Consider the following 25,673-nt stretch of genomic DNA (forward strand, 5'->3'; position numbering starts at 1 on the left):
ATTTAATACTCTCTGCCTCCATCTTCTTGTTGGACACATAATGCCATGCCTTCATATAAAACCAATGAGCAAACAGACAAAAACAACTCCTTCAAAAACAGATTCCTGATCTTGGGAAATACTCAGATCAGGATCTTACTGAGTTTTGTAGAAAAGCTGAGGCCGAATAGTCTAAAACTGCTCTAACGCAAGGACTGACCTTGTGCTCTGTTGTGGCCAATGCTGCTGCCAGAGCTCAGCCCAGAGCCGTGGGCTGGAGGTGCTGGACTTGTCCAGGTGAGCTTCAAGCCAGGTTTGCAGTGTCAGACAAGCAGAGTTTTTCCCCAGGAGCACGTGAGGGATGGTGGAAGGCTGGGCTCTCCTCGATGGGGTGAAGGAGCCTTTCCCTGGTTCCCAAACGTCGCCGTCACCTGTGGCCGTTCTGCCATCTCCACACTTCCAGCGCTGAAAGCACGTTGGGGGGAGGTTGTCCTAATTTTTCTGGTGGAATATCATCATCTAACAAGCTGGAATTCTGGTTAGCTCCTGAATTAATCTGTGCTGTCGCAGCTGCCTCTGAAGCCTTTTGAATTCCAGGGTGCCACAACTTTTGTGCTATTTAACCTTCCTATTCCTTGGCTTGCAGTAGCGTAAAGGCATCTTTCTCCCAGATTGTGTGAGTCCAGAGTACTACATGCCAGGCCAATGAGGAATTCATGTAGTTGCTCTTTATTATGTCTTTTTTGTTCTAATTAAGCTGATAGAATCTTAATCAGCTTCTGTCTTTGTTTTCAAATTCTCTTGGAAGTGATCATTGAGTTCAAAAGTTATTGTGTGTCTACAGAGTGTAAGTATGTATAAGCCTTAATTTCCATGGTAATCCCAGCATTTAAAATACTGTGGATTGTCCTTTGGGGGGGAAAAGGATGTTTTTTGTAGAGCTGCTTATTCAGGAGAGGGAGATATCTGAGTATATTTATTTGTAGTTCTTTGGTAAATGAGATCAAATTGATTTCTCATCTGGAGAGGGAAAAGTCTGGACTCTGCAACGTGTGTGTTTTCTCTTGGGTGGAAGCTGGAAGCCTGTGTATTTCTTTTCAGTGATTCAGTTTCCACAGAGGGTAAGGATTTAAGAAAGCCTGGCTAATGCTGTTAATGTCTCAGAAGGCTTGTTTTCATGACTTCTTTTCTCTAACCACGTGCCCCTACTAACATTTCAATAAAACAGTTATTGTTGCCTATATTAAGGGCCATTACTGTTGCTAAGTTTAGTTCGCAGATTTGTAATGCACATTACGTATTTAATTACTTGAGGGGGGAAATGTGAAGGAAGTGTTACTCCTACCAGAGTGCTGATTATCAGAATGCAGTATCTCTGTGCTGAAGGTTGTACTCCATGGGTCATTCGCAAGGGAACGTGGCATTGCTTAGAATGGCAGCTAAAATGAGAACCTGAAAGCATAATTTTGCTCTCTTCTGGATTAAGTAAATGCTACTTTTCCCTGTTGTTTCCATTTCCTGTCTACAATGAAAATGACCCTTCCATACATCTGTATGGTGGGAGAGGTTGGTTGGTTGTGGTAGCCATATAGGTTAATGAATACCTAAACATCATCTAAATTATTTACCAGGGTTCAACCCCTTTCTGAGTCTCCAACTATTTTAGATTTTGCCAGTACAATCTAAGACTCATCAGGGTTTTTCATATCTCTGAGTAACTCGGGCTTTAAGGTAATTTGGCCTTCAGAAGATTCATCTGGTGACTGCTCGCAATGAAAATTTCTACCAACAGATCTTCAGTATTACCTTTGTGTCCAAGGACACAGTGTTTCTGCTGAACTCAGGATCTCTGTTCGGGAGCCAAATATTTTGACCTAAAATGGGATTGATGGGAAAGAGGGAAGTAGAGGAATTAAATTTTTTTCTCCCTTAGTTTACTGTCCCCAAGCATGAAAATCCTACTTAGCCTTACATAGGAGCCTGGACTATATATCTGTTACAAGTAATTATGGGCTTATCTGCCTGAAATTTACAGCACTTCTCTTTAGACTGCATGGATTAATAGCCAGGGTGGGTTCTGTCCTGTAGAATCATAGGCTGAGTTTTCCCACTTGGCGTCTCGGGTGTTGTTCTGTCCCCCGGCAGAAAAATACCCGCGCCATAGAATATGTGCATGTTCTGGTGACTCTTGGCATGACTGCCTTTACTCCTTACCCTCATCCAGTTTTAACTTTCTCCTTTCTCTTTCCTCTAGCCCTTTTAGGGTCTCCAGCTGGTGGGATCCAGAATTCCATCGGTTCTGTTGGCACGGGCCAGCAGAGCACTCCTTCGCTAAGCAATCCCAATCCGATTGACCCCAGCTCCATGCAACGAGCCTACGCTGCCCTGGGGCTGCCCTACGGCAACCAGCCCCAAACACAGCTGCAGCCCCAGGTCCAAGGCCAGCAGCCAGCACAGCCTCAGGCTCACCAGCAAATGAGGACCATTAATGCACTGGGTAAGTGGAGAAAAGACCAAGGAAAAAAGAAAAAAAGAAAGAAAGGAAAAAAATGTTTAAATGACTGATGTTGATTTTTTTTAGGATAGTCTGGTATTTTGTTTGGTCGGAGTAGTGACTGTTCATGTCGTTTAGGAGGTTTAAGAATGCTCTATTTATATCCACTGCCATTCATTTACGTTTGAACGTTAGAAAGCTTTGAGTGTAGTGCTTTTGCCAAATAGCTGGAGTTTTAGTTTCTTATAAAATATAGCCCGTAGCTCATTCTCTGAGGCAATGAGACAGAATTTCTGAAGGATTTTGGTTTAACAATTGTCCCCTGTTCTAACAGACAATTCTGTCTCAAATACCTCTCTTTTTTTGGCATCTTAATTGCTAGTACTACCTTCTTTATTGCTTATTGATCTAATCTTAAGAGTTTATGAATTTAAAATTTTAATAGACTCATTTTTGTAGTTCAGACTGAAACTCACTTGGTTCCATAGATAGCCACGTATGTGCAGCACAGCAGGTATTGTTACAAAAATACTTAACCTGATAAATTGCTTCTTCCTTTAGCCAGTTGGGTCAGTAAAGTGTAGTTTTGTCATATTATTGTCAAAATTGTGAACTGTGTACCAATGATGTTTAATTTTGTCCCAAAGGAGCCAACCAGATGAACCTTCCCACAGGAGGAATAACAACAGACCAGCAACCGGGTCTAATTTCTGAAACTGCTCTTCCAACATCCCTTGGGACAAATAAGTAATGCACATATTTTCATTCTTGCTCAATTAAACATTTATTTGCATGCTTATGAACGTAAATAAAGAGCATGCCTTAAAAACTGATTGTATTGGCATGGAGATGGTTGGTGATGTGTACAGCTCTGCTCTCTTTCCTGTTTCACTTCCAGAGCTGCCACTTTGTGCCTCCTGAGAGCCCCACAATATTTATTGCTGTTAAATGAAATCCCAAAGGAAGGATATTTTATATTTTTAAGTTCATAGTTGTGATTCTTTACCATTCACGCTGTGAATGTGCCTTGTAAACTCCTGAGCTTTGCTGCTTCAGGGGTTGCAGTTTGTTGATGCCAAAATTTCAATTAAGAGAATGTTTGACGCAATAGCTAAAAGCAATGAAAGCGGCAACTCAAAAATTACTTCAGGCATCAAACCTACGACAAAACTCTGCATTCTGCTACTCTAATAATCCCTTTTATTTTTTTTTTTTAATTTTAGCCCACTAATGAATGATGGCACAAACTCTGGCAATGTTGGAAACCTCAGCTCAATGCCAACGGCTGCACCTCCTTCGAGTACCGGGGTAAGGAAAGCATGGCATGAACATGTCACTCAGGACCTGCGCAATCATTTAGTGCATAAACTGTAAGTATCCACCAAGGCTGCCTTTCTCCTCAATGTTTTTCAAGAATTTCAATACAGTAGTTCTGCTGTTAAGCTAAAAAGAAAGTTCTCAGTAGTGGTTCTCAGGTGCTGGGCCACTCAGAATGAGTTGGTACCTTTAATCCTCCTCTTCGGTTCGTTCTTTGTGCTCATTAAGGGGTGGGCATGGAAGTAGTTTCTGTTGCTAGTAAATTTGTTCTGCTGTGATGAACAGTTATTTAGACTCCAGACTGTTAAGCCTCACCTTATTGTCATCATTTGATTTGTTTTAGTCTTGTGAGAAGTAGTAAAATACTGTTTTTTAACCGTTTTGATATGCTTTTACATGTCTGGTGTGTGAGGCGACATCCAGGGTGGTTATCATAAAGCTGTATTGATTTGGGATGGTTTTTTTCTGAAGATCTTTTTCTGTTATTGTTCCTCTGTCCTCGCAGTGTCCAAGCCATCTTCCCCACTCCTGATCCAGCCGCACTGAAGGATCGCCGCATGGAGAACTTGGTGGCTTATGCCAGGAAAGTGGAAGGAGACATGTATGAGTCTGCTAATAGCAGGGTATGTTGCTTCAGTCCAACACGTGGAAGAACAGTAACATGACAAATCTTGGAAGTGTAAAGAAAACCACAGAGAATCATTTCGCTGCCCTCTTCATGAGCGAAGTGGTGTTTTCAGTCTGTGGCAGTGTCCGTGTAGCCCCAAGCCGTGTGATTGTCACTCCAAGCTAATTCACCCCTCAGCTCTAGGCACCAGCACATCCATCCCTGCTTGCATCCTCCTGAAGGTGTGATTGAAATGCAGGGAGCTTGGAGCACAGATTGCAATTCTTGATGTTTCCCTTACTGACTTCCTCTCTTTTTGGAAGTCTGTGTAAGCAGTAATTTTACATTTTCCTTAATGTCCCTTTACCACTGGAGGTTTTTTTCTGGGACCCAGTGCTGTTCCACTGCTCACCTTCCACCTGTACTGATGGAATTAATTCTCCTCTACTCTGCAGCACCAAGAGTAGTTGTGCTAAGACATAAGAAATCAGTTTGGCTGCTTTGTGGATAGGAAAAAAACCCAGAAGTCCTGTTGTTGATGATTTTTGCTCTGTCTGCACGGAGATGTCAGTTCAAATCTCTCTTACTTGAAGGGAGCAAACCCTTATTGATTGACAGGCTGAGGATATGACCTGGTGGTAATTCTACCCTAAAGGAACCACTCCCTGAAAGTTTTCATTGGGAAAAGACAGCAATATTAATGCCAGTAGTAACAGCCAGCAAGATCCTACCCGATCAGAAACTTGAGATCCTTTCTTCAGCAAGGGAGGAGCATGGAAAGAGAGTAGTTAGTGGCATTTCAGGTGATATCAGATGATCCAGTCAGACACTTCTGCCCCTCTCAGCCAGAAGAGCTGGAGATGGAAATGCAGGCTGTATTTCCTAGAGGTTAATAGGCAGTGTTAGCTGCTGCTGTGTCAGTGGTGGGCAGTAACCACATTGTATCCTCCTTGTAGCTACCAAGAGGTTGTTTACAGGGAAGACTTGGGTGTGCTCAGCCCTGGTTACCCTGGCGGCTTTAGAGACCAGTTTTAGATAGAAGGAGGATTTCCTGGTCACACCTGGGTGTCTAAATACATCCTCAGTGAGGATGAGCATAGCAAACTCCTGATTGTAAAATTAAATGCCTTCTGACAGACAAACACCCAGAAATATCTTCTCCTCACCCCTCAAAACAGCTGTCAGAGCCTCATGGCCAGAAGTTTCTGTTATTGGAATCTATCTCATGTATTTGGCTCCAAGCAGCAGGAAGGAGGGAGTAATTCAGAATGTGTTAACGATGCCATGAGGAATTACATCCTTCTTTTTGAGTTCTACTTTGACACTGAGGCATCATTGTAAGGCATTTAATGCTGTTCTAGCATTGTGTGCTCCTTGTGAACACAGCCTTTGCAGGAATCTTTGCAGTGGGAAAACAGCACGATATTAAATTTACAAATAGGAACCTAGAACTGAAGTGGTTTGAGCAGGAGAAGGGGAGGGGCTGTAAAGCTTTTAAACTGGGCAGCAGAAGGTGTCTGCACTGACTTCTGAGAAACTCTGAGAAGTGACCTGAAAAACAAAGCTTTATATTGCATGACTGGACTTCCTTAACAAGGCTGCTGGGGAATACATATCTCATATTAAGCTTTTGGACATTAATTCAATCCTGCTGTAATAACAAGTTCTGGTTTTGATGAATATTAAATAAAAACAAAACCACTGTGGGCAAGCATCACTCAACCTGTGCTCTATGTAACCCTGGTGACCCCACAAAAGAAATGTAGCCTTGAGGGTTTGTGGGGTTTTTTTTCCCCTTTAACAGGTGCATAATCTCATGCACTTGGCAGATGCGTGTCCAGCAGTTCCTGACAAGCAAAATTGTCTACGTGGTGTGCACTGTGACTGTCTTATTGGATCTGTTGTCAGTGTGGGTTGAGTAAAATGGATTTTTCATCTTGTACAGATGTAGTGTTTACTTGTCTCTGCCTGTGGACTATTTTTCACTGAATTTTCTCCATTCCTTTGAGGCTTTGTCTGGTTTTGTTTATCCCTTGCCATGATTGTTGATAAACTCTTAAGGAAAAGAGCAGTTCCTTTCTTTATGTAAAAATTGATCTGTCCTTAACATCTGTCTCCTGAAAGTTTATTCACGTAACAGTGCGCTGGGAATATGTTTTTCTTTTGTCTGTGGATTAGTGGAAATGTTTATTATGAAAATAACACTTAAAAATCATTAACACTTAGAAACGAAATCACAGCTTCCTGGGTTTTGCTGAAGCAACAGAGAACCTCCACCCTTCTCCTTTGTCTGCTAATTTACTCGGAGTAGGTATGCAGGGTAGCCATAAAGCAAGTGTGATTTCTGGAAGCTTTTTCTTTCCTTTCCTGCATCAAAGCAGAAAAGGCTGTCTTAATTTACAGGATTCTCAAAACAAATATTTCTTTTTCAGTTATGCAGGTGTGTACATTGAAAAAAAAAAAAAAAAACAAAAAAACCCAGATGATGGTATTCAGGTAGACTGCATGAGTTTTGCTGCTGCTGATTACCCTTTACTTTTCCCTTTTAGGATGAATACTATCATTTATTAGCAGAGAAGATCTATAAGATACAAAAGGAGCTCGAAGAGAAGCGGAGGTCTCGTCTCCACAAACAAGGGATGCTGGGGAACCAAGCAGCCTTACAGACCCCCGGGCCCCAGCCCCCAGGGATTCCCCAGGTGGCTGCTGCCATGGGCCAGGCACAGCCCGTCAGGCCACCCAGTAAGTGCTGCTGGAGCTGCCTCTGCTTCCCAGGAGGCTTTGGACTCCAGTTAATCCCGAGGTTGCGTTTAAACCCGGTTTTGCTGACCGTCCTCGTGTTGTGTTGCAGATGGGCCTATGTCCATGCCAACCGTGCCTATCAGTCGTATGCAGGTTTCTCAAGGTATCTGTTTTCCTCTCTAATTGCCATTTGTGGGTTCAGAATAATCGTTGGGGGTGGAAAAGCTGACCTTCTGTTGGGGTTTTTAGGTGTTGGGAGGGAGGAGCTGCTGGGGCTGCCTTTTTTCCAGCTCCGTTCTTTGGGGTTGCTCCGTGTGTCAGTGCAGTGTTAACAACACGGATCCAGCACTTTGCTGGGGTTTGGGAATTAATTCAGGGCTTCCAAAGAGAGGCCAGCTCAAGCAAGAATAGTGTGGATAATCTCATTTAGAACACTGCAAAGGGGGACGGATGTTGGCGTGTTTTCATCGGTTGATTAGCCAAAAATACACCTGTAGCTGGAAACACAGCACGTTAGTCCTAAAATCCGTGTAACTAATGATGGCCTTTCTTGGTTTCTGATGAAAAGTGCATCTAAAAAAGCCTTGGAGCTTGTTCACAGCATTTATCCTTACTCACTGAGGCTGCTGTGAGCTCATGGGTGGTTTTTTTCCAAAAAACAAACCCATGACTTTTAGGTGCTTTAACTTCCTTCAAAAAAGTGTCCTCAGCTATTTTGTGTCTTGGTTCAGAGTTAGAACTAAGTCAAAATTTGTGTTGAAATGTCCTTGAGAAATGAAATACATTTTAAATTCATTTAAATGAGAGAACAAGTTGATAACAAGTATAGCTCCGTAATTAGAGCTTTAGACAAGTTTTTTGGAGGGAGTCAATGTTTTGTATGAAAAGCACAAGCCCTGTTAAAGCATTTTGCCAGCTTTCATCCTGATTTGGGGCTTGGAGTTGCCTTCATACATCCCATATGTATTTTTATCATATTTACTTCAACCATTTCAATAAGCCCCGAATAAGACATTGCTGTTTCAAGGCAAATGCCTGATTTTAAGAAACCATCCCAAGGTATTATTTATAAATAGCATCCTGTCTCTGCAGATCATCTACTCTTCATCTTTTGCATTTAATTTTAGTTTTTTAAGACACCAAAAATTGTATTTCACCCTAACTAGTAGTGCTCTAAACACTTCTTGCATCCTGATTTGTCTGTTAAGTCGAGTAACTAACAGATAAAAGAGCGGGGCACTCGAATTGCAGTCAAAATAACCGTTAATTTTACAGTAGAATATAGATCCATCAATTCTGCTGACTTGTTCCTAATGAGTTGTTTTGGGGGTGCATTTGCAGGAGTGAATCAGTTTAACCCCATGTCCATAGGGAATGTACAGATGCCCCAAGCGCCGCTGGGACCGCGGGCGGCGTCTCCGATGAACCACCCGGTGCAGATGAACAACATGGGCGCCGTGCCCGCGGTTCGTACCCCCCTCACCCCACACCTCACCCCCTCTGAAAGGGCCAAACCTCCACAGCACTGCTGCAGATTGGGGGGGAAGTTCATGGCAGGCTTTTACCGAGGCGTTTGTTTGCAGTATTTACGTGTTCCAAAAGCACCGAGCAGACCTTTACGGGGGCGCGTGCCACAGGTGCAGTAATCCCCAGCTATCTGTGGAAGAGCATCTACTGTCTTTGCAGGATAGAAACCTTTGTTCTTACATGAAAACATGGGTTTATTCTTTAGAAAAACAAAAATATTTTTCGTTTCCCCGGATTCTGTCTTTCACCCCGGAGAACGAAACAGAGTTAACGCTCTGCGTGTTACCTGTTCAAAATAATGAATGCTGTGGAACAAATGCTGAAGTTATAGGCATATGCCCACTTCCAGTTAGTGTAATTAAGCCAGTTTTCCTTTTATTTTTTTGTCCTATCTTTTGATTATTTCAGTGTATTTTCCTTTGTACGGCTCCATGATGCTAAATGGTAATTAGTTCATCTGGGTGTTAATTTTCAGATGGCAATGTCTCCTTCCCGAATGTCTCAGCCACAGAACATGATGGCAGCTCATTCCAGCAACATGATGGGTCAGGCTCCTACCCAGAACCAATTCCTGCCCCAAAACCAGTTCCCAGCATCCACTGGAGCTATGAATGTGAACAATGTGGGCATGGGTCAGTCAACAGCCCAGGCCGGGGTGGCACAGGTGAGATGAATTCTCTAAGATTTATTGGCTCCTAATTATTTTGCTCTGACTTATTTACTTATATTTGTTGATTTGTATTTCTGTATCCATTGTTTGATGTAGTCACCCCAGCTTTGGGGGATCCTGGGTGACATCTGCCTTCTTCGGGAGCTCTTACACAACTTACCGACATCTGTTAATGGGGGCGCAACGCCTGCAGCTCCTGATTTAAATCCCTTAAAAATGCAGGCTGACGAGAGTTTGAGGGGAAATATCAGAAATTGGTTTATGGGATGCCTGTGAACATATTTTTTGTCTCTGTGTGGACCGGAGTAGCTAACTTTAAAGCTAGGATTATAATGAAGTGGTTGGGCAAGATCTTCTAAAATTTTTTTTAACTTTGCTTCTGAAGAGAAATTGTTGGGTTTTTTCCTGTAACAGTTTTCTGTTGCAGTAGTGGTCAGTGAAGTAGCAGCTGTTCTTGTGATGCCAAAGTATCTGCTTTTGCAGAGGGAAAGGCTTGTTGTTCAACTCTCAGCCCAAGTAATTTAGGCTAGTTAAAACCTCCAGAGTTCTCCAGAGAGATTACTTAGATCAGGTTATGAAGGGCTCTGTCGAGTCAGATTTGGAATATTTTCAGGATGGAATATCTACAGTTTCATGGGCCCTGGCTCAGTTGTTTGACTGCCTTTGTGGTGAATATTTTTTTCCCAATGCACTTAGTTCCATAAAACTGCCTCTGTAAAGACAATATAGAAGTGTGTTTTAAATTTGAAACCTCATCTGCAGGAAATTAACTGATTTGTGTTTCTAAGAGTAACAGTTACATTTGAGGACGGAGTATTCTTTTTTATCACCATTTATCTGATGCAGCCTTCGGTAAAATGTATCACTTAAAGGTTTAAGTACATCCAGAGTACTTTATTGTTGCTGCTCTGAAAAACAAATCCCAGGTTTTCTGAAGCACCTCGAACAGTTTAATTAGAATTAAAAAGAAAACAAAAAGACTCTTCTTAAGTCTCGCTCTATGCAACAACAGCATTAAATGTGTTGACCTGCCTCTAAAGCAGAGCTGCCTCAGAGTCCTGGCCTAAAAACGGGTATTTGCTCAAAACCATTTTGTGTCAAAGCCTGACCTTTGCCCAGCTAATGGCACAATTTAGAGGCTGCCTGTGGGTTTCTGTGTTACTGGGATTGCGAGGATTCCCTCTGTATGCCAGCGGAATTCACGCAAGATGTGCATGGCACGACTCGATCTGGGAGAAAGGTCCTTGGGAGCCGATGGCAGCGATGACAAAGATGGGAGCAGTCACTTGCAGCAGCATCCTTTGTGGCTGATCTGCTTGCACTGACAGCGTCCTGTCAGAGAGGGCTTCGGGGCTGTGATTGAAAGGATAAGTGTGATTCCAGGCTCTGTGAGACTCTCTCTCTCTCTCTCTCTCCCTAGCAGGGGCAGGTTCCCAGTGCTGCTCTTCCCAACTCCATGAACATGCTGGGACCGCAGGGCGGGCAGCTGCCGTGTCCCCCGGTGACGCAGCCCCCGCTGCACCAGCCCGCGCCCCCCGCGTCCAGCGCCGCGGGGATGGCGCCGATGCAGCACCAGACCCCCCCGGGGATGACTCCTCCGCAGCCGGCGGCGCCCGCCCAGCCGTCGACGCCGGTCTCGTCCTCGGGACAAACTCCCACGCCGACGCCGGGTTCCGTGCCCACGGCCACGCAGAGCCAGAGCACCCCCACGGGGCAGACGGCAGCCCAGGCGCAGGTGACGCCGCAGCCGCAGACCCCTGCCCAGCCCCAGTCGGTGCCGACCCCGCAGCCGGCCCAGCAGCAGCCGACGTCGGTGCAGGCGCAGCCGCCCGGCACTCCGGTAAGCAGCGGGCGGCGCCCCGTGCCCGGCGTCGCGACGTCCCGCGAGCGTCCCTGTGTGTCGCGCCGTGTCCCGAACGCGTCGAGCCCGCGGCTGTCCGTAGCGGCCTCCGCCTCGGGCCAGGGGGTTGGTTGGAGACGTGGAGAGCGCGCGTGTTCACGTGCGGTCGGCGTTGCGGGAAGGAGCGGGGGTTGGGTGGCGGAACTGCTCGATGTGAAATGGGCGGCGGTGTGCAGAAGGGTGAGGTGTAACGGGCCTACTACTCCGTTTGGCCATGATCAGAATCTTTGCTGATCCTGAGATTTGCGTAGTTGGTTTGGTTTTTTTTTTTTTCCTTTTAAGATACAGCCAGGGCAAATGCACGTTTCGAGGAATGTACAGTGTTTTACTGGGCAGGTGTTTTCTCTGTAAAAGAAGCCTCTTTGGGGCAGAATTCTTCTTCCCTGGCTTCTCCTCTGTAAAGCAGAGTTATTAAATGTGTAATATCAAAACTTGGCTACAGTGACCTGTATCCATGTTCTGCACTGTTGTAGAATATCATCTCATGTCTCTTTTGTGCTGTTCATTTTTAGTAAAGGAAAATATTTCTATATATGCAGTGTCTTTCTTTTGTACTGTTTTTACAACAGCTATCCCAGGCAGCAGCTAGTATTGATAACAGGGTCCCCACCCCTGCCTCAGTTGCTAGTGCTGATACGAATTCCCAGCAACTAGGACCAGATGCACCAATGCTAGAAAGCAAATCAGAAGTTAAAACTGAAGAAACTGAGCCAGAGACTAGTGAGACACAAGTGGAAGCTAAGACTGAGGTAAATGAGATTCTCTACAGCTTAACTGAAAGCAGTGGTAGATATAAAAGCACTTAATGATGTGTCTGACTCGGTGAGCTAAGGGGCGAGAGGAGGGTCGTTACTGCAAAGTAACTCCTGAGGAAAGCCATGGATGGAAAGTGCTTCAACAGTCTCAGACTAAATTTTTGATGGCTGGAGTTTGGGTCGTAGATGTAACAGTACCTCTCGTTGCGTCCTTTCTTAAGGTGGAGGAGGATTTACAAGGATCTTCACAAATAAAAGAGGAAACAGATGGAACAGAACTGAAGCAGGAGCCAATGGAAATTGAGGAAAAGAAGCCTGAGATGAAAGCAGAGGTTAAAGAGGAAGAGGAGAGTGCCACTTCACAATCCACGTCACCGTCTCAGCCCCGCAAGAAAAGTACGTGTGTGAAACCGAGTTCCCTTGTGTGCTTTGCTTTCACTCACATTTGTTTTCCACGGTCTCAGCTCCTGCTGGGAGGTCTGTTTTGCACTTGTGTTTCCAGCACGTGGAGCTCTGGGAGATCAATAGTCTGTAACTTAATTTTGAAAGTAGGATTCCTTTAATGTTACATGAATCAGGTGAGAAAAGCAAGTCACTGTGCTCTTGATCTCAGCAGTGCCTGCCCAGGAGGGCCAAGGCAGTAAGGCAGTGATTGCTGGAGGAATTAAATACATAAATCCCTCCCTGTGCATCTTGGTGCTCTTTGAGGAGAGCCCAGCGCAGATAAAAGTGCTTTCAGTAACCAAGGATATCCATCACTTTCCTTTTCCTGTTAAGAGGCTGCACACACCACCTTTATCCTGCGTTTTGTCAGTCACTTTTCTGAGAATCAGGCACTTGAACTCTCCTGAACCTGTGTTCCTCCAAGGCTGGACTGCTGCAAGAGGCTTAACATTTATTTTAGAGTCCCGTGTTTGCAGCACTTGAAAGTTTTCAGTGTAGTGTTCATTTGCTCAGCAGTCTCTTAAATTAAGCTGCAGTGTCAGCACAGATTGAGGTGTGACTGCATCTGTACTCAAGGAAACTTCATGGTGTTGCAGGTTATATAAATGTTTGAGTGCCTTGTGTTAGTAAGAAATAAATAAGATTATTAAAGCAGAAATACATTTCTCTGCTTGCAGTGCAGGCTTTGTGGCAGGCTGCAAGATAAGGTTTTGGACTCAAAAACCTTAGCAGTTTTGAGACGTCTGTCTTTTGGCATCTGCTGTATCGAAGTGATGTTTTCTGTGGTTAGTTTTTCGTTTCCAACCAAAGAGAAGCTTTCAACATGCTGCGAACGTCTAAAAAATCTCCATCTCCTTGATGTGCTTTGGGTTGCATTTGGTTACTAACCATAATCTTTTTGTGATAAATCTCTAAAACACATTTTCCTGCGGGTTGATGTTTCCAGCTGGCAGCACGGGGGGCACCCAAACGAGAGCACTCTGCCGAACCAACTGGCAGAGCTTTTTCCAACCCAAATGTAACACGGGGACTGGAAAGCTTTATTAGCATTTCTGAGCCAGTGATATTCCCAGTGGAAGGAATCACTGCTGCCTGCTAGGAATGCGCTTGCACAGGGGATGGTTCTTGCAGGGTCGGTTCACGCTGGGTCACCACATATTCCAGTTCCTCTCTCGGTGACACAATTTCATCTTGGAAGTTTTGTCACCCTCTAAGTTTGCAGGTACAGCCACAGCCACGAGCTGAAACGGTGACATTTCCTCACCCAGGAGTTTGTTCGGTGGTAATCGAGCATTGGTATTAAAAATGCTGAATAAACCAAGAGGTATTGGAAAGTAATTACTGCCGAGTGTGCTGAAGGGATAAGTGATATTTTAAAACTGCTGGAGAGACCGATTAGGAGTTTTGCATGGGTTGCAGAAGTCCTGGGGATTCTTCCTCCTTCCCATGCAGGCAGATTCCTGAGGGCCATCCCACCCTAAGCTGGGACACAGCGGCACTAAGGGGACGTGCCATGGACTGTGTGCTATAACTTAGCAAGCAGAGCCTTATTTTGCCTTTTTTTTTTTGGCAAATCGGAGCAAGAAAGGAAGGCTGTGGTTCCTTTCTTTGCAGTCTCAAAAAACCCACTGTAATATTCATTTGGGCAGCTCCTGTCTCCTTCTAGGTGGCAGCTTTAGTTTCACCTTGAAGATGAGTTTTTGTTGGTTTCTTCACTTCTTTGTAAGACATAATGGAAAACTTGCAAGAGCTTGGGTTTGAGGTGTATTTGTGTGTGTTGTCCTTGTAGTTTTGAAAATGTCTTATCTTCCTTTATGAATTTTCTCCTTAGTAATCATCAGCAGCCTTGCCTCTGTTTGAAAAAGGCAAAAATAAATTAAAAAGGTAGCATTGTACTTTTCTTTGGTAGGTTATACGTCATGGTGAGTCAGGCAAAGATCCCATTTTCTTTTTACTGCCCACACATCCAAGACAAAATGGGGTAACTGGATGCCAGCTCCTTACAAAGGTCTTCGAGCTACCGGAGGAGAACTGAGAGCATTTAATTTTGGAAAAAGGAGAGAGGGAAAAACAAAACTTTCTTGTAAAATCCACGTACAGGGGGATGCTATGATCAAATGTGCTGGTGTTGGTCATAGTCCTTAGAGGCAGAGCAAGCTGAGGATGAAGGCAACTTTTCTTTATGGTTTTAGGTAAAGTAATAAATTGAAATAGCAACTGGATTTTCATTTTGATTTCTTCTCAAACTTCAAAATGAAAGTGGCCTATAAACTTTATCAGTAAAGATAATTAGTCTTTAAGGAACTTGGCAAAAGTCACGCTGGATCTCTGAGTTTAGAATAAGATTGGATTCACTTTGAAAGATACTGTAGCTTAGTGATATGTTATTTTAGGACAAAATTCTAAAAGCAGTGTCAAGCAGGTAGTCAGAAAAGAGTATTAAAAGGTACTTTTTGACCTTTACATTTCATTACATGAAATAAGTCAGATTATCACATTATGAACTATCTGAATCAGAGCATACTGTTCCTCATTAATGGAATTTAATATTTGTTTCTGTTCTTGAGCGTCCCATAATATAATGTGTAAGAGTTGTTTATAAAACTTTGGGAGTCTATAGTAGGGAAAAGTGCCTGCGTATATGGTATTGATAAATATGGAGGAGAATTGCCATTTTGTTGGGACTGAGTTTGTGGCAACAGCTGAAATGATCGTACAGGCAATGGAGTAGTGTCAGCTTAATTTGTTTTCCTGGGTTTTTTTTTTTGTGTGTACTCTTTAAAATCATAGATTTTGATCTAGATGTCCCAAAAAGCAATTTATATCACACCGAAATACTGTTTGAGTGAGAAAAGCAATGATCAGCCTCAAAGGGGTCGCTGAGCCCTGTTGATTCAAGTGCTTTTAGCAGAATTAATTGCTTCATTTTATGCGTATCGTTCTCATTTCATCCAGGTAGATAAATAGGAGATGCCATCCTGCTTTCCTGAGTTGTCTTCTTTTCTCAATGATAGGCATTCTTCCCTATTTAAAGACGCTGTTCCTAAGGAAATAAATGTAATTACACTGCTGAGATGCTCAAAGAGCTCTCCAAGTTATCATTATTTTTCAGAAAATGTATTGCCTTTTTTTGTCCTTGTCAGCCACTCCTGAAAGAATCATGGCTGTTGCCATGCCACTGTTGCCAAGTGGTGGCACAGAAATCTGGAGGTATTAACACTTTCAAAATCAATTAACGATCCATCAGACCAGGACTGTTTGTACACTGTGGCCAGGAAAATTCCTGTGCCAGCTCTCAGGACATCTGGTCACTCTCTGAAGAGCTGGCTCTTCCTCCCTGCCCGCTGCAGTGGGGTTTGCTGGAAGAATCTTGGCTTGGAAATAGCGAGCAAGGTTAGAAGGGAGGGAGGGAAAATTATGCTCAGTCTGTTCTTTGAGGAGAAAAGGTTCATTCGTGTTGAAAGAATTGATTTAATTTGATTCTGTGTAAGTTTTGAGGGGTTTTTTTTGATGCTCTGGAGTGTGTATCATTATGGGCTAGAGTTGTTTCCATCTCCCTGTTTTGGGAATATCACCTGCTGTGATCTGAGTAAACACAAGGCTGTGTTTGCCTCTTCTGAGTGAGGTTTTGCCTCTGATCAGGAAAACCCTTTGCAGAGTTTTAGTTAGCGTATTTCTTTGGGGTTTTTTAAGGGGAGTCAAGAGATTTGGAAATGTGGAGGGCAATTTTGTAACCTCTCTGACTTCCATTACCAGTTTTCAAGCCCGAGGAGCTGCGCCAAGCTCTCATGCCCACCCTGGAAGCTTTGTACCGGCAGGACCCCGAGTCCCTTCCTTTCAGACAACCTGTGGATCCCCAGCTTTTAGGGATTCCGGTGAGTTGGCATTAAAAAAAAAAACCCCAAAAACCCTCCAAAATATTCTCCTGTTTCATCTTTGCTCACATAAACATCTTGCCTTTTCTATTCGGCGCATGGGAAACCTCTTAGAGACGCGGGGTTTTGCGTGTCTTTCAGGATTATTTCGACATCGTGAAGAATCCCATGGATCTGTCGACCATCAAGCGCAAGCTGGACACGGGGCAGTACCAGGAGCCCTGGCAGTACGTGGATGATGTGTGGCTGATGTTCAACAACGCCTGGCTCTACAACCGCAAGACTTCCCGGGTGTATAAGTTTTGCACTAAACTGGCCGAGGTGTTTGAGCAAGAGATCGACCCGGTCATGCAGTCCCTGGGCTACTGCTGCGGCCGCAAGGTGGGTGTCCCGCTGTGCCGGGGGTTTCTTCCCAACAGCCCAGCTGGAGTCAGCAGGCAAAGCTTCAGCTTTGGGTAGTCTTGTTTTAAAATGGAAATATCGAATGGAAGGGCTGCTAAAAGTTTGGCTTTATTGTAAATACGCTCAGAGTTGAAAAGGTCGAGAGCAGCTCTGCTCTTTGGTTTTTGTTGTGTTTTTCTCCCTCGGAGGACACCTTGTTTAGTTATAGGAAGTATTCAAATTCTTGCCTGGTTTCCCGTGTCCATAAAGCAGAGTCAGCTGCTTTTAGAGTTAATGATTGTCACCACATTGAGAGGGCTGTGCTGGTACATTCACAGCAGCTGGAAAAGTGTGATGGCCACGGTAGTGTCCTCTGACAGCCACCAGCCCCAGGTTTGCTTTACAGACCCCTGCTGAGCAGTCCCCCGTTGTAAAGCTGCTTTTCTCCCTTGTTTTGCAGTATGAGTTCTCTCCCCAGACCTTGTGCTGCTATGGCAAGCAGCTGTGTACCATTCCCCGGGACGCTGCCTACTACAGCTACCAGAACAGGTAAATCCTTGAATCCAGGTTCTCTCCCTTATGCGGGAAGTGAGATCTCTTTTGAGTTCTACACGTACAGAGGATGAGGAGGATTTTTCACTTCTACTTTCCTTTCTCAGCTAAGTCAGGGAGAAGTTATTTTTTCTGCTGTCCTTTTGCAGGTGACTGTTGGTTTTTCTGTGCTGCAGTGTGGGGCACACTGTTCCTTAGTGCTTGCTCTTAGCCAGGCTGCCCCATGCAGTGCTTCAGTGCAGCTCAGGTTGGCCGTGTTTGCCATGAAATGAGGAGCAGGGCTTGCTGGAGGGACAAGGGCAGAACTGCAGAAAGGCACTGGGAAGTCCTCTTACTTTGCTCTGGGGGAATCGTGAGAATATGCAGGTTTGTTTACAAGTTAGTGCCAGAATTTGCCAAGTAAGGAGTGCAGTGATTGATTGCAAGACTTAGGTTTCCCCTTCCTAGTCAGTGCTTGATTATATTTAAATTAGCTTGGAAATAGCATTAAAAACTACCCAGAGACTCCGTGAGAAGCTGTGAAAATTAAGATTTCTCTTTATTTTTTAATTAAAATTAGGACCCGGTGTTTCTATTTTTATTAACAAACAATTGTTAGATTGATTTTTCCATTCAATTCTTCAATCACCACTGTTAAAATCACAAAGCAAACTTAAAACTTGGCTTTTAATTTTGATTTCTTAGATGATGTGTGTCTTCCCCCTCCAAATAAAATGCACAATACAAGTGGGCTGAGACAAAAGCTTTGTTTTAAACAGGGAAAAGGAAGTTATGAATTGCTTTCCAGAGGCTTGGCAGCCTCGAAGCCTTGCCAGCTGTGAAGTCACAGAACCAATTCAGACTTCCAACACTTGTATTTCATCTTTTTGGGCCATCCCTTCTCTCCAAACGTGCTCTTGAGAAGTTCCCAGCCTGTTGAGCCCCACGCTGGAGCAGCACAGTGGGGGAGAGGAAAATGTGTCATCCCAACTTGTGTGGGGGCCTTGGGTGGCCTTTGAGAGGCAGAAAGTATTGACAGGCAGGAATAAATTCATGAGCTGTCATAAAAGGTTTTATACAGCCACTGTGGACTCGGAAAAGTCAGGCTGATGAGAATTAAAGGAATTAAATTTATATTTAAAGAGACAGCTCAGTACTGGCATTGGGGAAAAATAACCCATACCCTTAAATGTTGGTAAAATTTAAAATACTTTTCGTGTTACGCGTTCTGTATTTGGAAAGAATACTGGTAACTTCGAACTGAATTGAAGAAGGGCTCGTTCTTCTTTCAAAACTGCCTTCCCAATTAAAGTCTGTGTTAAATCATTGGGATTATTCCATGGAAGGCAATATTGGTCACTAGCAAGAGGTGCAGGGTGGGTGCAGCAGAGGGTTCCTCTGCGCTGTAATATTCCACTTTCTGCCAGGTATAAACATGAAAGTCCATATAAGTCATGCCTTGAGAAGGAGGTAGGGGTTTGTGATTTAGGGTGGGCTTGAGTTCAGGGGGAGTGTGAGGTTTTTTGTTTCAGGCCCACTAAATGCAGGATGAATGAATGGGGCTTTAAAAATGATATTTCTAAAGATTAATCACCATAATGTTAAGTAATAGTCCATTTTGCATAGAAAGCCCTAAACTGACTCAAATTTCCTGTGACAGTGATCTTCAAATCTTAGATGTTCTTAAGCAAGTAATAAATAAGTGAAAAACAAATTCCATGACTTCCAGCAGATCTTTAATTGGTCAAACATTCTTGAATTTTCTGTGTACAGAGCAGGCAAAATTGGATGCACTTAAAGTCCACTTTATCACATGACTAAATTACAGCTGAGAATGTTGAGGCACCGTTGAATACATGAACTCAGGCACTACAGTTCGATCTTGAAGTTAATTATTTGGTGTAGAGCCGTTTAGATGCCATAATAAGGCAGAAATTTAGGTTAAAGCGTTCAGAAAATGTGCTGCATGTGTGAATATCCAGTTGAGAAATCCGAGCGGTGTTTCCTGTCAGTACTGCCAGCCAGTTATGAATTTAGCATTGCCTTTGCACTTAATTACAGTTGGGAATTCACCTGTTAATGCCGAGATTGAGCATTTTCTGGACTTTGGTCTTGAACCATAATGTTGCTCTTTATTCAGTGGAAGTCACCTGAACAGTCTGCATTTGAAAAGCTTTTCATGTTCGATGCGTTGCAATAATTACATTCCCGGGGGTTTCTATGGCTGCTGTCACTGGAATATTGTGTGTTTTTTGTGGGTTTTGTTGAATATTTGTGGTGACATGCAAAAGACAGGTCTCTGTTTCGGAGGGTCCACATCCATAAGAAGTTACAGCTATTGCTTCACCTTGGTTGTTTTATGGACAAACGTTCATGATCTTTAGGTGATTCATTTTCACCGTACTTCAGTTTTTATTTCCTCATTTTAATATCATGGATTAAAGCTTAGAGTGCTTTGAAAGCCCATAAATTATTCTGAAAATGGATCAGAATTAACCTTTTCTGGGACTGCTTAAACGTAGCAAATTATTAATAGGAGCCTTGGCCATGGATTTTTCTGGCTTCACTCTCCTGTACTTGGGTCCTCCTGACTTTCAGTCCTTCCCAGTCTGACTCTTAGAACGATGAGCTACTGTGTTAGTAAGGAAAATACTGGTGGGGGACTTGAATTTAAGAAAAATCTAAAGCAGCACATTGTAGGAAAAAATAAATGCACTATGTATAAAAGGATATAAAATTCTGAAGCTCTAGTGTTTGGGTTTTTAAAGAAATCATTAGCTACTGTGTTTTCAGTGTAGGGCTGGGGTGTGAGGGGCGAGGGAAGTCAGTGGAAATGAGATGTGCAGTGTCTGTACCCAGCCCTGAACGCTCCTCTCTGATAACCACAGTGTATCTCTCACCCCCAACGCTAACAAATGCACGGAATGCGTTTGTTTTCCTCCTGGCCTGGCTGTGTTGCACTCCCAGCTCCCAGAGCCGGGTTTTCCTCGGAGGGTGCTGTGTTTTGTGGCAGTGGAGCTGCCCTGGGAGGAGCTGGGTGCAGGTGGAGCGGGCTCAGCCTGGCTGTGCTGGCACGCCCAGGGGCTCGGATGGACTGGCAGCTGTGCTCCTGGAGCACCTGCACCAGCTTCCAGGCTCCTCAGCCGTGCTCAGGGGACTCAGGAGGGCTCAGGGAGCATCTTCCCTGGCCAGGATGTGTCCCAGCAGGAATTCTGATCCATCCCATTCCATCGTGCCTGCTGTTGTCTCAGGGCAGCGCAGCCGGGAGCTCTGGGGGATGGCACAGCTGAGGTGTCGGGGTGTGTGCGAGGGGCAGAGCTGCCACTGATCAGTCTCCCCCCTTGATTTGTTGGTTCTCTGTGCCACCGAGTCTCCCTGGTGCCTGTGACACTCCTCATCCCCACGGCTCCGGTGTCTGAGTGCTCAACCTGCCTTGTTCTGTGCTGCCATCGCTGCCTCCGCTCTCTCACTCTCCATAAAGCTCCTTTAGTTGGATGATCCTTTGTGGCCTTCCTGCGTTTTACAGCTGTGGCCTCTCTGTTCCTTTGTTCATGTGTGAATTCATAACCTCTCCAAACATTTAGCCTCCTTATTTTATTTTCTTTTATTTTGGTGACCCTGACAGCTTTGGTTCCAGTTCATCTGAAACAAACGACCAAAAAAAGCCCGAAACAAAAAACCCACCAACCCTCCCCCCCAACCCAGTCCGTGTAACTTTGATTTTATTTTATTTTTTCAAATGCAGATTGTTATTTTCGTAGAGTTGTATTCCAATTTACTCAGCTTGGTTTGGTAAACTGCAGAATTGTTTTGGCTGAGTATGGCTTGGATTGGCTCTTGGTCTGGTGACCAAAAATTGTACCTAGCCTTCTATTCAATTTATAAAGCTTAATTGATTCCACATCTTTAATGTACCTGATAAATATATGGTATGTATGTACAATATTTCATGTTGTTCACATATATACATATATTGTATTTGTATAGATAAGTGGCTGGAAACTCTGACCCATAATTGCATTTCTGTTAAATGTTTGTCTAGAGTATGGATTTGGTTTCATTTATATGAAAGAATATTAGCTGAGCAATTGGTCACATTTAATCTTACAGTCAAATTTTCAATTTAGTGTTTTTATATTTTTTTTCCCAATATCAAGTGTTTCTGCTTTTGCAGTTTTCACTCACAATCAGTAAATGCTTTCAGCATATTTCCTAATTACTTAAATCTGTAAAAAATGTGTCCTTAGAGCTTGTTGACAGGCTCCTTTTTACCCGAAGGAATCTCCGTCATTCTCAAACCTGGAATCAAAGGATATTTTTTTTTTTCCCCCCCGAGCGATGCAAATCAAATCCAAATTCTTAAATCTGAAGCCTGTACAAAGGTAGCTCTTTGGTGGCTGCTCCAGGAATCCCCCCCAAATTCGGAATTACGACGTGCGAAATGAGACCGAATGCTAATCTGTGCTTTGCCTTGGCTTTCTGCTCTGTGTTGTCTCGGTGTTTGCGTCTTACCTCTTACGTCTGTGCTGTTTGTTCCCTCCCCTGTTCTCTAATCCTGCCCTCCCCTCCCTCTGTGCCTCCTCATTGTCCACACTGACCCATCAATCAACCAACAACGTCCCCCCTTCCGTCGTGCTCCTGGTGATCTGCCCTGCCCTGGTTGGTGGCTCCGTGCTTGGGTGGCTGTGTTTGTGCTGGACCAGCTCACCCAAATATGGCCTTCTTGCTGACAGGTATCACTTCTGTGAGAAGTGTTTCACTGAAATCCAGGGGGAGAATGTCACCCTGGGTGATGACCCTTCCCAGCCTCAAACGTAAGTCTCTTCCTTTCCTCTGCATCCTGAGTTTCGGGACGGGGCGGGGGGGAGGGCGTCCTGGTTTTGGGGGTGAAACCCGAACCCCTGTGCTGGTGTTTGGAGGGAAATGTTTTGTTCCTAGCTAACAGGAGATTTATAGGGACAGGATTAAGAGCTGTTGCTGTGTGGGGTCTGTTTCTCTGCCCAGCACTGCTGCCTGTGCCCAGCTGAGCTGCTCATTCCCGGGGTAGCAGACCCTGGATGATGTGTTTGGAGGGGAGCAGTGGAAGCTGTGTCAATAAATGTCACTAATCCATCACCTTTAATAATGGAGAACTTCCATCTAATTCTGATATCTCACCTTTGGAAGCACAGCTTATGTTTCTAAAACCAAAAGCTTGCCTCTAACCTGGCCAGAAAAATCAGATTTGAGGCACACGAGCTGGTTTGGAAGGTGGCTGCTTTACTGACAGTACCTTCCCTAGTTCTTCCTGATTTTAATTTCATGTGTAGACTTGGGTATCTCTTGCTTTTAATTTACACAGAAAGTGAAATGGGAGAAATATTTTCTGTAGCTTAAAATACAATGTACCGAATTGCTTGCTCTGACCAGAAATTAAATACTGAGGTGCTTTCATCAGACTCGAGGTTTGCTGCAATTCAGCAGAGCATGATGTTGTCTGAGCCTCTGATGTGAGGGTGCTACTGAGTTTTCATATTAACTCTTTGTCTCTAGAACCATCTCTAAGGATCAGTTTGAAAAGAAGAAAAACGATACCCTGGATCCGGAGCCGTAAGTACCAGGCCGTTGTTTTCCTTCCCAAAATCTCTCTGCTTCCACTTGTCCTTGAGCCAGCAGGGCAGAATGGGGCAGGGAGTAAAGAACCCTTCTGTTCCCCCATCCCTGCCCAAACAGACTGCAGAATCTCTTTCCCTAAAATTCATGGCACAACACCCAGAGGTGATGTCTGATTTGATACCCCAGAGGAACACGGGAGCCTGTTCCACAGAAACTCCTGTTCTGTTCCTTGGGTGATTCCAGGGGTGGCAGTTCCTGTTCTGTTCCTTGGGTGATCTCAAGGGTGACAGTTCCTGTTCTGTTCCTTGGGTGATCCCAGGGGTGGCAGTTCCTGTTCTGTTCTTTGGGTGATCCCAGGGGTGGCAGTTCCTGTTCTGTTCCTTGGGTGATCCCAAGGGTGGCAGTTCCTGTTCTGTTCTTTGGGTGATCCCAGGGGTGGCAGTTCCTGTTCTGTTCCTTGGGTGATCCCAGGGGTGACAGTTCCTGTTCTGTTCTTTGGGTGATCCCAGGGGTGGCAGTTCCTGTTCTGTTCCTTGGGTGATCCCAGGGGTGACAGTTCCTGTTCTGTTCTTTGGGTGATCCCAGGGGTGGCAGTTCCTGTTCTGTTCCTTGGGTGATCCCAGGGGTGACAGTTCCTGTTCTGTTCTTTGGGTGATTTTAGGGGTGACAGTTCCTGTTCTGTTCTTTGGGTGATCCCAGGGGTGGCAGTTCCTGTTCTGTTCCTTGGGTGATCCCAGGGGTGACAGTTCCTGTTCTGTTCTTTGGGTGATTTTAGGGGTGACAGTTCCTGTTCTGTTCTTTGGGTGATCCCAGGGGTGGCAGTTCCTGTTCTGTTCCTTGGGTGATCCCAAGGGTGACAGTTCCTGTTCTGTTCTTTGGGTGATCCCAAGGGTGGCAGTTCCTGTTCTGTTCCTTGGGTGATCCCAGGGGTGGCAGTTCCTTTTCTGTTCCTTGGGTGATCCCAGGGGTGGCAGTTCCTGTTCTGTTCCTTGGGTGATCCCAGGGCTGTGCCTGCCCTGCCAGGCTCTGCACGGGGCTGGGAATTGCCCTTCCTCCTCCCGAGCCTTTCACCCCGGGCTCTGCGCTCCTGGGCCACTTCTGCATTTTCCTCTTGTGATTTCTTCTAAATCGCACTTTTCTCTCCACTGGGTGCTGAGCCCACCCAAAGGCCGAGGTTCCCTGTGTCACCCTTGGGAGGTTCAGGGGAAGCCCAGCTGAACTCCTCAGGAGCAGGGGGTTGCTTTCCTTGCTGTGGGACTTCATCATCCTGCTCCATGTTCTCCGGCGGTTTGAGGCACAACACATTTTGATTCCTTTGCTAATCTTTGCAAATTCTAAACAGAGCCCTCCCCATGCCTGGAAGGGTGGACTGAGATAGTCCCCAGTGCTTTTGGCTTCTTAACCTCCTCTGCACTCTGGACTGGGAAAACCTCTAACTGTTTTCCCATCAAAAAAAAAGAATTCTGAGGTATTTTTTTGACCAGAAAACAAATGATAAAAACAAAGACTACAGCAGAGCCATGCAGGCAAAGACAAGTTAATGCGTGTTTTTTTGGCAGGGTGCTTCATGAATGACTAGTTCTTACATTTACAGTGAGTTGAGCAACCATTTATTCAGCTCGTGGTTGTTGCAGCAATTCAGAATTAAATCTGTGGAGGTATTGTTGAAGATTCTGTGAAACTGGGACTCTGCTTAGAAAAGGATAGAAAAGATCCAGAAAAAGTTGTGCATGACAGCCCACTTCAGTTCTTTAAACCAGCACATTTTGCAATTTATATATAGGTATAGATGTATAAATATAACCTGCATGTGGATTGATAGATGTACATCTGAATCTCTTCTGAGTGTCTTTTTTAAACTTAGATGGAAATTGGACCTGGTGAAGCTGATTCAGTTCTTAGCAGAGGATTGGCAAGTCCTTCTTTCATGCTGAATTCTGGAAATTCATGAAAGGAAATTACTTACCTGACACCAAAAGTAATTTGCTGTTGGTTTTTTCTCTCAGGTTTGTTGACTGCAAAGAATGTGGTCGGAAGATGCACCAGATTTGTGTGCTCCATTATGATATTATTTGGCCTTCAGGGTAAGAGATGTTTGTTCGTTTTTCACCCCTTGTATAATGAGACCGATGCAGTTTATATAATTAAAGACTTTCTGCCTTTGTTCTTTAATATGTTACCACAGCCTCTCAAAGAACTGGGTGCAAAGGGACAAAGCGTTTTTAAATAAAATCCTTTTGTGTGTTTGGGGTCTTATTTCAGTATATTCAGGTGAAAATGTGTATATTCATCCACACAGATGGTTTCTTTCTAACTCTTAACCAAGGGCGGGTGGCTGGAGGGGAGTTTGTGTGCACAGAGCACAAATGCAGGTGTAACTGCTTGGCAGAGTTAAACCAGCTCATAAAAGCTTTAAATCCCTCAAAAATGGAGTGAAATAAGCTGTTCAAAGCCAGAGAAAAATATATTGTAGTCTGACATTTAAATTACATGTTCAAACATTGGGTTTAAGCTCACCAATAATGGGTTTATGCTAAATTTTGGGCTTTTTTTTTTTTTTTTTTTTCCTCAATAGGTTTGTCTGTGATAATTGTCTGAAGAAAACTGGTAGAACACGCAAAGAAAACAAATTCAGTGCTAAAAGTGAGTTTGGTGTTTCTGGTTTTTATCTTCATCTTCTCCCCGCCACCCCTAATGGGTTTTTGATTGAGACCTTGCGTTGTCACGACAGACAGCACAGGAACATTTGCAAAATGGGGAGCAGCAGAGCCCGAGGCTGTTAGAATTTTAATCAGCATTTTCCAGCCCTGCTGTCTGCGTTTGTGGTCAGTCTTTTTGCTGCTCGGTGTGTTTGAC

General features: G+C 44.3%; 1 protein-coding gene across 4 annotated transcripts in view; it reads left to right on the top strand.

The window, feature by feature from the left end:
• The window catches only part of CREBBP (CREB binding protein), a 95,555-nt gene that overhangs the window by 53,525 nt on the left and 16,357 nt on the right, over positions 1 to 25,673 (top strand). For 2 of the 4 annotated variants that reach the window (XM_040078712.2, XM_040078714.2), the window contains 18 exons: positions 2,234 to 2,476; positions 3,121 to 3,220; positions 3,697 to 3,843; positions 4,296 to 4,413; positions 6,947 to 7,139; positions 7,249 to 7,302; positions 8,481 to 8,605; positions 9,142 to 9,330; positions 10,757 to 11,176; positions 11,806 to 11,985; positions 12,213 to 12,387; positions 16,192 to 16,310; positions 16,452 to 16,691; positions 17,152 to 17,240; positions 21,956 to 22,036; positions 22,755 to 22,811; positions 24,824 to 24,901; positions 25,393 to 25,460. In XM_040078712.2, coding sequence (XP_039934646.1) covers positions 2,234 to 2,476; positions 3,121 to 3,220; positions 3,697 to 3,843; positions 4,296 to 4,413; positions 6,947 to 7,139; positions 7,249 to 7,302; positions 8,481 to 8,605; positions 9,142 to 9,330; positions 10,757 to 11,176; positions 11,806 to 11,985; positions 12,213 to 12,387; positions 16,192 to 16,310; positions 16,452 to 16,691; positions 17,152 to 17,240; positions 21,956 to 22,036; positions 22,755 to 22,811; positions 24,824 to 24,901; positions 25,393 to 25,460 — 2,676 coding nt within the window. The remainder of the gene's footprint in view (positions 1 to 2,233; positions 2,477 to 3,120; positions 3,221 to 3,696; positions 3,844 to 4,295; positions 4,414 to 6,946; positions 7,140 to 7,248; positions 7,303 to 8,480; positions 8,606 to 9,141; positions 9,331 to 10,756; positions 11,177 to 11,805; positions 11,986 to 12,212; positions 12,388 to 16,191; positions 16,311 to 16,451; positions 16,692 to 17,151; positions 17,241 to 21,955; positions 22,037 to 22,754; positions 22,812 to 24,823; positions 24,902 to 25,392; positions 25,461 to 25,673) is intronic. The other 2 variants (XM_040078713.2, XM_040078715.2) reach the window with 2 other exon arrangements.

The sequence above is a fragment of the Hirundo rustica genome, chromosome 15 (genome assembly GCF_015227805.2).
Source record: "Hirundo rustica isolate bHirRus1 chromosome 15, bHirRus1.pri.v3, whole genome shotgun sequence".
Taxonomy (NCBI): Eukaryota; Metazoa; Chordata; class Aves; order Passeriformes; family Hirundinidae; genus Hirundo; species Hirundo rustica.